The sequence below is a fragment of the Myotis myotis genome, unplaced genomic scaffold (assembly GCF_014108235.1).
Source record: "Myotis myotis isolate mMyoMyo1 unplaced genomic scaffold, mMyoMyo1.p scaffold_m19_p_3, whole genome shotgun sequence".
Taxonomy (NCBI): domain Eukaryota; kingdom Metazoa; phylum Chordata; class Mammalia; order Chiroptera; family Vespertilionidae; genus Myotis; species Myotis myotis.
In genome coordinates, this window is record NW_023416335.1 from 210579457 (window position 1) to 210594239 (window position 14783).

The 14783-nt window shown below is 56.3% G+C and overlaps 1 protein-coding gene across 6 annotated transcripts in view; it reads right to left on the bottom strand.

Moving 5' to 3' along the window:
- Nucleotides 1–1497: 1497 nt before the first annotated feature.
- PACSIN2 (protein kinase C and casein kinase substrate in neurons 2) overlaps nt 1498–14783 on the bottom strand; it is a 117187-nt gene continuing 103901 nt past the window's right edge. For 2 of the 6 annotated variants that reach the window (XM_036297130.1, XM_036297132.1), the window contains 8 exons: nt 13380–13535; nt 12050–12225; nt 9796–9916; nt 8327–8332; nt 7347–7468; nt 5085–5207; nt 4456–4652; nt 1500–3193 (listed from right to left, as the gene is read on the bottom strand). In XM_036297130.1, coding sequence (XP_036153023.1) covers nt 3081–3193; nt 4456–4652; nt 5085–5207; nt 7347–7468; nt 8327–8332; nt 9796–9916; nt 12050–12225; nt 13380–13535 — 1014 coding nt within the window. In that variant the 3' untranslated portion in view covers nt 1500–3080. Of the gene's footprint in view, nt 3194–4455; nt 4653–5084; nt 5208–7346; nt 7469–8326; nt 8333–9795; nt 9917–12049; nt 12226–13379; nt 13536–14783 lie in introns of all 6 variants that reach the window. The other 4 variants (XM_036297131.1, XM_036297127.1, XM_036297128.1 and 1 more) reach the window with 4 other exon arrangements.

Genomic DNA, 14783 nt, shown 5'->3' on the forward strand with positions numbered 1-14783 from the left:
AGGTTTGCAGTTGGGCACCAGACTTCAAACCCCCACCTGCCGGGTCTGATGCAGGTGGCTCAATCCCTCTGGTTTGTTTCCTGGTAATGCCTGGAGGGCAAGCAAGGGTGGTGTAGACACAGCCATGATCCAGTGGGGAGAAGGGGCAGCTTGGCCCAGGCTGTGGCTGTAGGGAGGGAAAGGACTGAGCGGGGAAGAGGACTTAGTGGCCTTGTATGGAGGATGGCCAAGGATGCCAGAGTCCTGGCTGGGGAAGGAGAGTGGGGTGTCACTCACTCATAACCACACTAAGCTACCACCTCCTGAGTTCCTGTGGCCTTTCCCTCCTTACTCGGACCCTCCAACTGGGAAGGCAGGCACCACTCTTTCCTGGGGAAACCGAGGCCCAGAGGGGGCAGTTAAGGGCCAGGACAGGAGTGGACAGGGAGGGCCCTTCAGGATTCCTTGCGGGGGCTCTGGAAATAACAGGCTGAGAAAAGGGCCTCACTGAGCAGAGGTTGTTTCGTCCAACTTTTGAGGATTCCTCTGCTCGCACTCTTGCTCTTTATCAGTCAGTGGAGGGACCCGGGAAGGGCTGCCCTTAAGAATCCTACAGATGCGGTTTGAATTAGTTCCGTCAGGGGACTGTGGGCAATTCACTGGAGTTCCCGGCCCTTGTGTCCTCTTCTGCAAAATGGGGTGATTCCCACCTCCCCACGGGCTGGAGTACAATGCGTGAGCTCACCAGGTGCCCCGGAGCCTGCTCTGGGCCCTCCCTGCACCCTGTCCTACCTCTCCCCATGGCAGCGGGCAGTTCCAGGGGGCCCCAACTCCTCAGAAGTGGAGGGCAGGAGCCCCATCACCCATCAGACCAGGCGACTAGGTGACAGACTCATGAGCCGGCACTGACACTGCACTGGCAGCTGCTACCTCACTCCTGGCTCCGAGAGCCCGGTGCCCAGTGGGTGCTTTTCCGGGGCTTCACCAGGTTTGCTGATGGTGGCCGCGCAGCCGTCTCATCTTTCTCTTCTCACGTGGGCGTTTTCCCTCACTTCGCCCACGTGAGCACGGAGGGCTCCGAGGGGATGTGACTCGGGGTACGGGCCGCTGGGCCTCTCCTCAGGAGTCGCCCTTGGAGCCTGTTCCTTGCGGTGTCAAAGGGAAATGGGGAGACTCACCCACTCCCGGGCGTTGGGAGATGGACACGCTCTGTGCAGGTGGTGCAAGAGCAGGCAGGGCCCAGCGTGCCACAGGTGCTCAGGAAAGGGGCTCAGGGAAGCCCCTACGCTGGGGAAGCCCAGGCCACACAGCAGCAGGTTTTGGGGAAAGAGAAACCCCGAGGGGCTCAGGTGCCTCAAATTCCACCACCTCCGGTGCAGCAGGGGCAGCGGGACGGGGACACGGCCCTTGGGCAGCAGCCTGCCTGGGACCTCACCCGGCCCCGAAGCTGGTAAGTGCGACAGACACGCCCACGTGCTCATGTGAGCATGAGGTACACGCATGGCACAGAGACCATCACACTCACAAGATCAATAGTTTATTGATTCTTCTCCCTAAAATACTATACATTTAAAGAAACTCCTGAACTGAAAAGACTTGACAATTTTTGGTAATCTGTAGCAAAGGAATGAGGATTTCTGCTGGTAAGTCTTCAAGATAAACACATACACACATCCACTTCCAAGCAAGACGTCGCGCTCACTGGAACATGAGTAAATGCATAGCTTATATGGCGGCAGCCATTTCTCCAACGTCTGATACACAAAATAAAAGCTTTCCCCCCCTCCCCACCTGATTACAGTGTAGCTTCCTGCCACGTCTGCTCCCTGATGACCGAGGACACTCCGAAGAGACCCTGGTGCTGTGGGTGAGGCCCAGCTTCTGTTGGCTCAGGAGGGACACGATGACGGGAATCCGCAGCTGCTGAGAGGCCCGGAGCGCATAGTGCTCTGCTACGGAGGGACGAAGGCGAGTGAGCAGTGGGCCTGCAGCTGGCCCGTGGCACGAACTTCCCTCCGGCAGTGTCCACTTCCAGGGCCTGAGGTCCCTGGCCCATGTCCAAGCCTGGAGAAGGCCCACCCAGCCCACCAGCCAGGCCTGGGCCCCAAGGCCACGGTCTTCAAGCAGTTTACAAATTAAATCCACTGTCAAGAGCCTTTAAAATCTCATGAAAACAGTAGACAAGCTCTTTAGATTCTCTGAATATCAAATAATATATATAGATACACCAGGACATGACAGTCCCACATAAAGTGTCTTGATCTACAGGTGCTTGTGCCTGAAAAGCTAGTCTTTTCAGTTTAGCCTTCCACATCACTGACAGAATTATTCATTTGCAAGAGTAAAGTTTTAAGCACGAAGAGAGTGGAAATAGTTTTTAAATATGGAGACTTCGGGGAGTACTATAGTTATTTCTGACACCCACATTCACAGTAGAAACCCAGCCACACGTGCTCCCATTCTCTACTGTGATCTCCCGCCTCACACGCCCTATCTGAATGGGCCAGGCGGCCCCAGGCAGTGGTGGGCAAGTAACAGCTCAACACGGAAGCAGAGGTACCACCTCTCATGCCTGGTATATGGCAATCTGTGCCATAACTTAAGCCTAAGTGAATGGATGAACAGGTACAACAAAGTACAACTGTATACAGCCTTAAATTAAAGACCTCAGAAAATGGCATTTTGTTCATTTAAGTTACAGGTGAGAAGCGCATCAGAGAAAGAAGTTGGTGGAAGAATCAGGGTAACCCACCAGATGCGGAGGAGAGGCGGAAAGACAGCCAGGAATATTCAGGTCCATGATAAGCCACATGCACACTGAGCGGGGAGCGGGTGTGGGCAAGAACGGGGTGCCGTGTACTGCGTCTTCCGGTGCTCAGATCCCCCCAGCTGCACTGTGGAAAGGCTGCCAAGTCCCAGGTGAAATGACCGGCTCGTCTGTCTTCAAGAGACACCATGAAGCCAAGAGCAATGGAACCATCATCTTCTGCAGGAAAAGGAGTGGACGCCACCGCCGGCTGGAGCTGCCGGAGTGCTGCCCAGGCCGATGGCTAACGGAGTTCCTGGGACCGCACCCCTCCGCCAGCCAGCCCACTGGGCTGTCACTGGATCGCTTCGACGTAATTTGCTGGGTACAGGCCAACCTGTCCATTGTCCAAGCGTCCCTTGCACCAGCCCTGCTCATCCTCGTCTTCTATCTTGGTCAGCTCATCCCCTGCAAGACAAAGACAGAGGGGTCGCCGAAACCGGTTTGGCTCAGTGGATAGAGCGTCGGCTTGCGGACTGAAAGGTCCCAGGTTCGATTCCGGTCAAGGGCATGTACCTGGGTTGCGGGCACATCCCCAGTGGGAGATGTGCAGGAGGCAGCTGATCGATGTTTCTCTCTCATCGATGTTTCTAACTCTCTCTCTCCCTTCCTCTCTGTAAAAAAATCAATAAAAATATATTAAAATAAATAAATAAATAAACTGATGAACGGAGTGGACCCAGAGACATGGAAGCATGGAACAGAGTGCGGAATCTCGGAGGGAATGTGGGGGAGGGTGGGTGGGTGGGAGGCAATTAACGAAAGCCCTTGTATACATACATGCATAACCCAGGGACTCAGTGGGGTGGTGAGGGCTTGGGGTGGGGGGTGGGTGTGGGCTGGAGGGAGTCGATAGGGGGAGAAAGGGGACATATGTAATACTTTCAACAATAAAGATTTAAAAATAATAAAAATAAAAGAGAGACTAAAAAAGACACAGGCTAGAAAATGCGCGCAGCGTCCTGAGGTCAAGATGCAGCCTGTGCTGTAAAACCGAGGTTTCAGCTCTTGGCAACAGAGCTGTGTCGGTGGTAAAGGGGAACACAGCATGGCTATAGGGAGAGTGTGAGAGGTGCGCCCCTAAGGCGAACCTCTGCTGCCCAGGGCACACCAATGCCCTCAGGTCTGGGCAAGGCGGCACCGCCAGGGGGCCAGTGGAGAAAGGCTTCCCTAGGGGACTGTGGGACGGTGCTCGAGATGTTTGGAGGGGGCTGGGTGGTCCTGGCGACCAGCATCTCCTGCTCCAGTGCCCGTGGTGCCCAGGCCTCGCCCAGCTGGAGGCCCCATCTTAGCAAAGGCACAGGCACCTCACTACCTGCTAAGCTCTGGCCTTGAGCATCTGCTACATTTTAAAAATATATATATATATTTTTACTGATTTCAGAGAGGAAGGGAGAGGGAGAGATAGAAATATCCATGATGAGAGAGAACCATTGATCGGCTGCCTCCTGCACGCCCCCTACTGGGGATCAAGCCCACAATCCGAGCATCTGACCAGGAATCAAACTGTGACCTCCTGGGTTCACAGATCAATGCTCAACCACTGAGCCACACCAGCCGGGCAAGCATCTGCTACTCTTCAAGTGGGGGGACCCAACACTTGAAACTAGCAGGGATTTAGCAGCCTTGGTTGGCAGCACTCTTCCAGATGCCAACGGGGAGCCACCTACCAGCCTTGAAGCTCAGCTCGTCATGCTCCTGCCCCTCATAGTCGTAAAGGGCCCGGACCCGCACTTCCGTCCCTGAGGTGGCGTCCTCATCGAACGGATTGGAGTCCCCATTGGCATCCGTGGAGGAGAATGGGTTGTTAGACTCGTCGTCGGACCAGTCAGTGGGGTAGCTCTGCGTCTTCTCGTAGCTGCTCACGCTGCAAGAAAGGGGGAAGCCGGGGCCCTGAGCATGGGGCTGCCAGAGGCAGGAGGCCCTGGCTGGCTGGGGACTCCTTCCGCAGGAGCACGGCCCCTCAGCATCACAGCGAGGCAGGCTCCCTGCCGGACCCGCACCAGCTCCCGGCAGAGGCAGGGCCGGCAGCTCCAGCAGCGCCACCCGTGACCTGTCTTCCTGTGCAGAGGCCTTGACTACGGTTAATGGAGGGCAGAGAAAAGCAACCACAGGTTAACTGGTGCCCCCCTCCCTGCGAAACTGAAAAGCCAGAGACTGTCCACAGCTGGCAGCCGGGCCACCGCCTGCGGGCCTCATGCATTGCTTTCAGGGCCAAGGGGCCGAGACCCTGGACAGAGAGAAGGAGAAAGACAGAGCGAGCGAGGTGAAAACCGGAGGGAAACGTCTGTTCACCAACTTTTTGGCCTTAATGTCCTCCTTCTCACTGACGGTGCTCCCCGTGTCGTCCTCATCCTCGAAGGGGTTGTAGCTGGACAGTGACTGCGCTGACCGTGTGGGGACGCTCGGGACACTAAGGTCGCTATGGGGAGAGAGAGAGCTTTCAGGGGACCCCAGCGTGGCAGCCCCTGAGGTCCCGGGTGCTCCCAGCTGCAGGTCACAGGGCCAGGGGCTAAAGGCACAAGTCAGATGGAAGGAATATGTTGTATGAGCAGAAAGTAGTTTCAGCAAAATATTGGCGATACTTTGGTTGTAAACACACAAAGTGTCTAAGACAGTGGTTCTCAACTTTCTGGCCCTTTAAATACAGTTCCTCATGTTGTGACCCAACCATAAAATTATTTTCATTGCCACTTCGTAACTGTAATGTTGCTACTGTTATGAATCATAATGTAAATATCTGATATGCAGGATGGTCTTAGGTGACCCCTGTGAAAGGGTCGTTCGACCACCAAAGGGGTCGCGACCCACAGGTTGGGAACCGCTGGTCGAAGAGGACAGACTTGCATTTCCATCCATGCATCAGAGCCCTGGGGGGAGAACATGGGGGTTCTGTCCAGTCCTCCCCATCCTGGGAGCTGGCTGGCCAGACAGCCATGGGGGATGAGAGGAGGGAGGCTCCCAGAGCTCTGTGAACCCCACAGCACAGCGCACCCCTCCTCTGACTACTAAAGGGTCTTCTGGGCCTGGAGCTTCCAAACGCAGCATGGGAGCCGCTCAACAGCCCTGTCTAGTAAGGAAGAACCCCTTTTGTGCTGTGGAGAGAGAAAACCCATCTTACAACTATGTCCACTGCCTACTGTGTGCCAGGCCTGGGAGGGCCAGAGAGAAACTAGACCCACGCCTGGCCTGAGGGCTGACAGCCAGGGGCGACGGGATGCAGGGACTGCAGGTGCCGAGCGCAGGGCAGATGGTAGAGAAGATAGGCCCCGAGAGCCAGGCACCCCGTGTAACTCTGAGCTGATGGGCCAGACACCAAGTCCCAGGACAGGCTCCAGCGGCCAGCACCACCTCTCACCAAGTCCAGGCTGCGTGGAGCAGACACTCAAAGTTCTGGGTAGACGGCTCAGAGATGGAGAGGGGAGGGGAAGAAATGCTTCAAATGCCACCGGAGTGACCCATGACCTCACCGACTTCAGGCCTGGTGGAGGGCACTGGACCCCAGCCTGCCCACTGCCTATACCTGGGCCACGTATCTGAGACCACCAGGCCCTCCTCCCTCCTTGGCACCTTTCTCTGACTTCCCGAGAGGGGATTGGTCCTGGGCAGCTGAATTTGTACGGCAGCCAAGGCAGTCTTGATCCAGGCACTCCCTGGGGTGGTAACTCATCCTCCCCACCCCACCCCATCACACAGGTGCTGGCATGATCCTGGGGATGGTGCTTACTGCTCTACTCACTTAACCATGCCCATCTGCCCAGATGGTGACAAAGCAGCTGAAAGATGACAGGCCACGTCTGCCTGGGAGGGAGGGGGTTCGGGCGGGGGCTTCGGTGTCTGGGGCTACAGAAAGGCCCTGGAACCTGTGCTGACCCTTCCTTGGAAGCCACGATCATGTGATGCATCATCACCACGCGATGCATCATCCCTCGGTGTGATGGAGGCCTCGGCCGGCCGGGCACGGCTCCCAGGGAGGGCCGCCTGCAGCCACAGCTCTGCAGTGGGACAGTGCTTATCTGATGGGAATCTGTGGTGAGGACAGGCCTTGTCTAGCATGCACTGTCCAGAAGGCCTCATGACCTCAGGGCCACCTCTTCTACCCAAACAATGAGAAATAACCAACGCTCTCAGCAAAGAGGTGATTTCAGAAAGGGGACACCTGACAACGCGCCCCCCGCCCCCCCGGTACCCGCATACAGCCTGGGAGAAGTGCAAACCTGGCCAGATGCCTGAAGCAGCCCGGAGGAGATGATGTGACCTCCACCTGCCTGTGGGCACCACTGGGACACACATGACCAGCACCGATTAGCTTCTCCCTTCACTTGGGGCCCAAAGCATGTGTGGCCAGGGCTCCCGCTCTGATCCTTCTGCAGCTCCAGCACCGCTGAACAGATGACCCTCCCCAGAGGTGCCCTGAGGCCGCGCCCACAGAACTCACCGAACTCAGATGCCCAAGGGGGACCCTGTGGAGCCCCACTGGGGACACGCCTAGGTGCCCAAGCTGCGGGCGGGTGTCCTGGCCCGTGCAGAGGGCCCAGGGATGGAGGCTGCCCACACCCACCTGCTGGGCTTGTTCTGCAGAGCCTGGTCGCCCGTCTGGTTGATGCCTGTCAGGGTGACGCCGTCAGTGGCCTTCTTCTTCTCTCTCCGGCTGAGGGTCCGATTCATGTCTGCAGACCACTCCTGTGCACAGGCACCGAAGGAGAGAACCCAGAAGTTCATTTGTGTGAGGCCACATCAGTCTAAGGCATGGGCAGGGGCTTGGCCCTCAGAGCTGACTGTGCCCTACACTGGACCTGAGCACGTCTGCAATGAGGAAACAAAACCCTGGGGTGCAAATAACACCGCGGGCTGGGGGGCCCTGCATCACCAAAGGGGCAGATAAGCTAAGTGATCACTCAAGTCTCCCAGGAGCGGCCCCCTCCCCTGGCACGCTTTGCTATTCCTAATCCATGCACCTATCTCCCAGAGGTCCACTCTTTCCCAGGAAATGAACCATTTTAGCAAATGCCCTGGAAAACACAGAGCAGGGGAGGGGAGGAAGGGGCTGTAGCAGGACTCTCCAGAAACGCACGTGCGCACATGGCTGACGCGGTTCCCCCGCCCGACAGCACCCATTATCAAACAGCGCTAACTGAACCAGCGCTTGGTGCCACCGCGTCCCCCGCGTTGCTCACGTGCAGCTACAGGATCTTAAGGTTCGATGCCATCTTAGAAATTCCAAGTCTAACAGTTGCTCAGAGGAGGAAACCGAGACCCAGAAAGAAACAGTTACTTTTCCACAGAGTTAGTGGGAGCTCAGGCACCCACTTGTCTATTACTGCTCAACTGGAAGAAGATGGCTCAGAACTCGGCTGGAACCCGAGTCCCCTCAGTGACCTTGGGATGTAAGTCTGTCCTGCCTGGTGGCCTGCGGCCAATGTGCTCAAGCCCAGCCTGACTGGCAGGCAGGGCCAGCACACGCTTCCAGAACCAGGCTGTGGGCACACACAGACCCCGGGGGTTTGGGATTCAATGAGTTAGCCATAAACAGTAACTTACTTCATCCTTGTGGCATGGAAAACAAAACAAATCATTTCATTAGAGAAAGATAAGCACGATCCGCCCATGTGGGCGCTGGTCCCGGATCCGCAGAGAGAAGGGCCACCCAGGAACCCCCCCCCCCCCCCCAGGAGACAGCCTGTCAAGTCTTCCTTCCCAGGCCATTCTGCTGTTTGGGTGCTGACACTGACAGGCAACCCTAAGGAGAGGGGGGAGGGATGGGGTGGGTGCTGTGTGCACAAGACACGTCTTCAACCCGCTTCTTCCCACTGAGTCATGGGGGGGTGGGGGGAGGTGAGTGGCGGGGGGGAGGCTGGGCCTTCTTTCTCCTCCAGGTCCCTTCCACTCAGAACGGCCCCAGGCCTGTTCTGTCCCAGGGCCTGAGGAAGGGGCACAGCCTGCTCTTGGCTTCCTGTTGGGAAGTGTCCTAAAAATGGTGCGGGGGAGGGGTGCTCAGCTGCAGGGGCCCTTCTGTCATCTGAAGAAGCTTCCTTGAGAAGCTCCAGAAAACACAGGCACACATGTGAGGACTCAGCAACTGCAGGCTAAGATGGGGCCAAGCCGGCACCCAAGGAGACAGCTATTTTCCACACCACATTTTATACTTGGGGAAACTGAGTCACAAAAAGGGCAAATGACTTGCTCATCACCCCACAGCTGGTAAGTGGTGCGGTGGGACCTCACCGCACCTGGACTCTCGCTGCACTGAATTGCTCGCCCGAGTCCGAGGCAGAGTCGCTTCCAACATCCTCCCGGGAGAGGCCCTGCTCCACCGCGAGGGGAGAATCCCGCCCTCGGAGAGCAGGGAGCAGGACCAGTGCCCACGGCCACCTCTGCTACCGTCCAGGCGGGGCAGGCGGGCGGGGGCCTGGCAACCCCATCCTCGGGCCGGAAGAGTCTGAGATCCCCAGGCATTTTGCATGTAAAGACATTGGAAGGCTCAGACCCATGAAAATGGGGAAAGAGGACAGTTAACCCAGAACCCCAATTTACTGTCTGAAATAAGGAAAAGTGTGAAGGGGAAGAAGAGCTCCACACTGAGCTCACACTCCCCTTCAGGCCCGGACCAGAGGCGGCTGAGCTGATGCCGTGGCCCGCAGGCTGGTGTGCACTGTGACTGCTCGCTCCCGGACAGCCCAGGTGGGGCAGGGAACTGGGGGTCGGGGGGGCCTGCATGTCCTGCAGCTCCTGGGACTCGCCCTGAGGAAATGCCAATGTCAACAGGTGAGCAAAGTTCTTAGCGAGAAAGGGCATAACTGCACCTTCCCTCGAGATTCAGACCCTTCCCCAACGCCGGAGGCCCCACAAAATTAGACATCCGCTTGCCTTCGAGCGCAGCTGCGTAACAGCTGCCTCATGAGCAGGGCCAAGGCCAAGGTGGAGTTGGAACGAGAAAGACAGTGCATGACTCGACCCGTGGGCCCAGCCCCGGCCGGGCCAAGGGGGTCCCGGGTGCAGCCCCCTCCTACCTCAAACTGCGGCCAGTTCATGGACATGCCCGGCCCGTGGTTGGCTCTGAACCACCTCAGGTCCTCCACCGCGTCGGCAGCTTTGAGGCTCTGCTCCAGTTCACGGTAAATGTTTTTGTAGCTAAATCAGAAAGAAGCGTGACTCTTGGAAGGCAGGGACGGCCACACTCATCCCAGCCCAGTGCCTGCCACAATGGGCACCGAGGTCTGCAGCCTCCACAGCTGACTTCACACTGGGACCAGGACTCCCTGCCCTGGCTCGGCTGGGTGGTCATCCGGCCTCAACATGCACAGATGACACCAACAACAACGGTGTGGAAGCCACAGCTCCGGCTTCTAACAAGCCAGTTTTCAATCACCACGGGGCAACTTGGCTTTGTTCTGTACCGGGTAATACAGAAAACACCGGCATCTGGGCCACACAGGCCACCGTCCGGGTGGTCCCACTTAACCAGCTCCAGAATCCAGTGTCGGAAAAGTTCCTCCTCGTCCCTTCAGAAGCGGGGACGCCTCCTGCTGGACAGCTCACAGCAGCTCGCTTTCCTAAGAAGCTGACCACGTCGAACAGGAGTATGTATCACTCCTAACCTTTATGGCTGGAAGTCATTTACCCTCCCTAGACCTCAGTTTCCTCCTCCGTGGAGTGGGCACAATACCATCTATTAGGGGTTGAATCCAAAAGATGTTGAAGTCCTAACTCCCAGCACCTCAGAGGGTTACCTTCTTTGGACACAGCGTCTTTACAGAGGAAATCAAGTTAAAATTAGGTCATTAGGGTGGGCCCTAATCTATGGACATCTTTTTATAAAAAAGGGGGGATTTGGACACAGCCAAGGAGAGGGAAGACTGTGTGAGACTACCTTGAGAGAAGACGGCCATGTGACTAAGGTGATGGTCTACAGCAGATGGTCTACAGTAGTTTGAGGAAACTACGGCCCGCGGGCCACATGCAAATACAAATACTGTATTTGTTCCTGTTTTGTTGTTTTACTTTAAAATAAGATATGTGCAGTGCGCATAGGAATTTGTTCATAGTTTTTTTTTTAAAACTATAGTCCGGCCCTCCAACGGTCTGAGGGACAGTGAACTGGCCCCCTGTTTAAAAAGTTTGAGGACCCCTGGTCTACAGCTTAGGAAGGCCGAGGGTTGACAGCGGACACCACAAGCTGGCATCGGCAGGAAGACCCTGCTAGAACTGCTGGGGGAGCCTGCCCTGCCGACACCTGGGCCGTAGACTTCCAGCTCCAGGAGAGAGAGAGAACAGACTTGTGATGAGGGAAACGCCCGGTTTGTGTATTTTGTTACAGCAGCCCCAAGACACTACTACACCATCTACTGGCCAGAGTGGCTTGGAGGGCTGAGCAAGGCCTGCATGCTAACCTAGGACAAGCACTCACACAAGCACTCATGTGTGGGAGCTATTCTACACAGAGAGGAGCCCAGCCCTGCCCCAGCCAGCTGTGTGGCCTCAGGCAAGTCACTTAACCTCACCCAGCCTCAGCCGCCTCAGCAATAAGACAATGCCACCTACTTTAGACTGTCATAAGATGAATTAAATGGTGGCAGGGTAGCTGTGCAATAATTGTTGCTTTTGTTGTTTTATACAGAAGGAGACACAGGGAACGTAATTTCCTGATAACAAGCCCTGCTCTGTGGATGGCAGAAGTCTATGTCCAGGGTTGCCCAGACCTCTGCCTGAACAAAGGCATCATGGGACCAGAGACAGAGAAGTGCAGAAAAGGCTTACCAGTCTCCCAGGACAATTCAGATCTGAGTCTCCGAGGGTCTGTGCTGTCTGGGCCTAGGACCACTGAGAAGTCTAGGACCGAGCTGGCAGCCAGCTAGTCTGGACAGAGAGGACTTGTAAGGGGCCTCAAGGTCAGAACGTCATGGGGGCAGGGCATGCCAGTCCGGAAATGCTGTACTTGCACCGGGCTGACTTCAAATCCACCAACTGTAGCCAGTCCGAGCCGCAGCCTGCCCCGTGCGTAGACCCAGTACTGCACACAGAGCTGGTAGAGCAGGCCCCTCATTGTGCAGAATGGGGCCGTGGGGCTCAGGCCAGTGACCAGCTGCTGCGAGCAGCGGCGACAGGCTCAGCAGAGGGGCTCGCCCTGGGCAGGGGAACTTCACCACCAAGAGAAGACCTGACCAGCACTGCCACCAGTGCTGGAGACCAGTGACTGAGCTTTGCTCAAAAGCAACCTTCTGCTGACTTCACTGCGACGTGCTCTGTGGCTAGCAGGACACCCACCTGGACACATTGGACAGGTCTAGGTGCTTCTGAACCTCGAGCAGAACTTCCCGGAAGAAGCGCAGGCGCTTCTCCTCAAACTGCTGGCACTGCTCGAACACCTGCTCCATGTTCTCCATGTACTGGGGGGTGCTCTGGTCCAGCTCCTTCAGGGACTTCTCGTACTTCTCTTTGGTCTACAAGAAAACGCAGACACCACAGAGGGAGGGTCACCACCAAGAGGAGGCGAGCCAGGCTCTGTGCCACGCGGGTCCTCATGGCTTGAGTCCCTCCCCACCACTTTGGAATTCAGCAGCAGCCGGACTTACTTATCAAGTGACAATATTACACCAGCCGCTGTGGGTGACTTTTATAAGGAATAAGCACGGTGAGGAGCTGTGACCTGCATCTAAGAAGCACCCTGATCTATTTCCTTTGCACCCCTCAAGTCCCTTGACAGTAGCAGCCTCTCTCTCCCCCCGAGAGAAAAGCAGATGGAGAGGCTGGAAGCTGGAGGCCAGGCACAGGCCCAGCCCACTTCCTGGGAACTATTCAATCACAAGTTGCTGGCTCGTGTTTAAGTCCTGTGACCCAGACCTTCCAGGCAGAAGCCCACCTGCATCTGAGGAGCCCTTCATCAATATCCTGTTTGATCTTCTCCCTAATCCACTGCAGGGGGAGGCGGGGAGAGCCCCCTTCACAGTGGAAGACACGGTGGCACCCAGAAGCCACACTGCCTGTTCAGTCTCTTCTTGGCTGAGAGCACCTGCCCCACCATCCAAGCTCCTGCAGCCGCTGCCCACACCTCTTTGGGGCCCTCACTGCTGAGGCTGCCAGAAAAACCCTCCTGCTCCAGGCCCTGAGCTCCCTGCGGCCCAGCGCACCAGCCTCCACCCTCCATGGGACTCGCTTCCACACCAGAGCAATCGCTCTAAACGGCCTGGTCCGCCACACCTCTGCCCTCCCTTCTTGCAGTGGTTCCGTCAGCAACATCTCAAGCTCCTTACCTTGCCTGACTCTCAAGGCCATTGGCAATTTGGTCCTCAAAACCCTCACATCAGCTCATACATCAGTTCCCGCTGGGCTCTTCACACCTCCGTGTCCTGCACAAGCGTTCTTTCCCGCTCTCTGCCCACAGCCACCACAGCTGCCCAGCACCCTCCCCCCGAGCACAGGAATCCTGAGGCGGGCACAGTGGGCTCTGGAGGGGCCCTCTGAGGGCAGGAATGCGTGTGACTGTGTATCCCTCTCTCCACCCAGGCAGCCAAGCAGCGGCAGAGGCTCCCATGTGCCAGATACACAAGCGGGAGAGGCGGTGCACTCACCACGGGAAGAGATGTGCATGATTTACCTTAAGGACATCTTGCTTGCACTTTTCTACTTTGTCTTGCAATTTCTTAAGCTGTTCAGGGTTCAGGGATGGGTCCACTTTGCTATTGCTCTCTCGCGATATTGCCAACTTCTCCTCTTTGCACGCTGCGTGGTAGGCTTTCTTTGCTGCTTCTACCTGCAGGGAGAAGGAGTTCCTGAACCTCGGGATTCTGAAAGGTCAAAATCCTCACCCGAGGCTACAGAGACCCTGGGAAGTGCTCGTGCTCTCAAGAGGCGAGGGAAGCGCAGGGACAGAGCCGTGTGTTCAGTATCACTACACGCCGTTATGACAGAGGGCCCCATTCAACAGACATGGACCGGTGCCTGCTTGGAGCCTGGCGCTGTCCTAGGCACCGCTGTCCTAGGCACCAGAACGAGGTATGGCACCAACAAAGGACCTGGGCATCCATGGGGCTTACGGTCTAGCTGGGGAGGCAACTATAATTAATAGTTCAAGTTCAGGGTAAATTAGTAGGTGGTAAGTGTCAAGGAGGAGAAGAAAGCAAGGAAGAGAGATGGGAAGCCAGTAGTGGAGCTGGGCATGGAGAAAGCCACCCAGGTGACATGGAGCAAGAATTAAAGGGGGGGGGGGGGGTGGCCACCTGAGGAAAGAGCATCCCCAGCAGCGAGAACAGCAAACGCAGAGAGAGGTTCACAAGAGAAACCTAACACGAGAGGAGGTAACGCTGGAAGGCGGGGTCACGGGCCACGCTTCCCACTGGCCATTATTTAGCACCCCCCCCCCCCCCCGCCACATGCATATAGGTGCTGACGACATATGTATAACTTAACGGAAGCTTCCTTACTTGAGCCAGTCATGGATTTCATTTTAGAGATGAGCTTGTAACCACGGCCACATGAGGGGGATAGTGTCATTACAAACGAGGCCAGGGACAGAAAGGAGGCGACAAAAGCCAAGACACAGAGAAAAGAAGGGAAGGCTGTAGTTCCCACCAGGAGACGCAGGTGAGGGAGTGATTCTGAGGAGGAGGGTGCATCTCCTGAGAAGAGCCAGGGGAGTGGGAGGGAGAGGAAGTGGCACCTCTACCGCAGAGGAAGGGGTTGGCCAGGGTGCAGGGGGTGCCGCAAGTGCTGAGGGCGGGGAGGGGCGTGTGTATGTCTGAAAGCCTCCAGCAAGCCAAGGCTGGACAAGACTCAGTGGCTTCGGTTGCTCCTTTCAGAAAAACAAACTCAGTATCATTTTCAAATTTGAGAGAAAAACACATATAAGAGGGAAAAAAGTTTTAAACCAATCCTTTCTACTAGCCCAAATCTCTCTAGCAGACAATTCCCAGTACTGGGGGAAGTACTGCTAGTGGATAAGAGTGGGTTTTGAGCTCTATCAGCAGTATCTGATCCTCAGTGTCCTGACTGTAAAATGGGT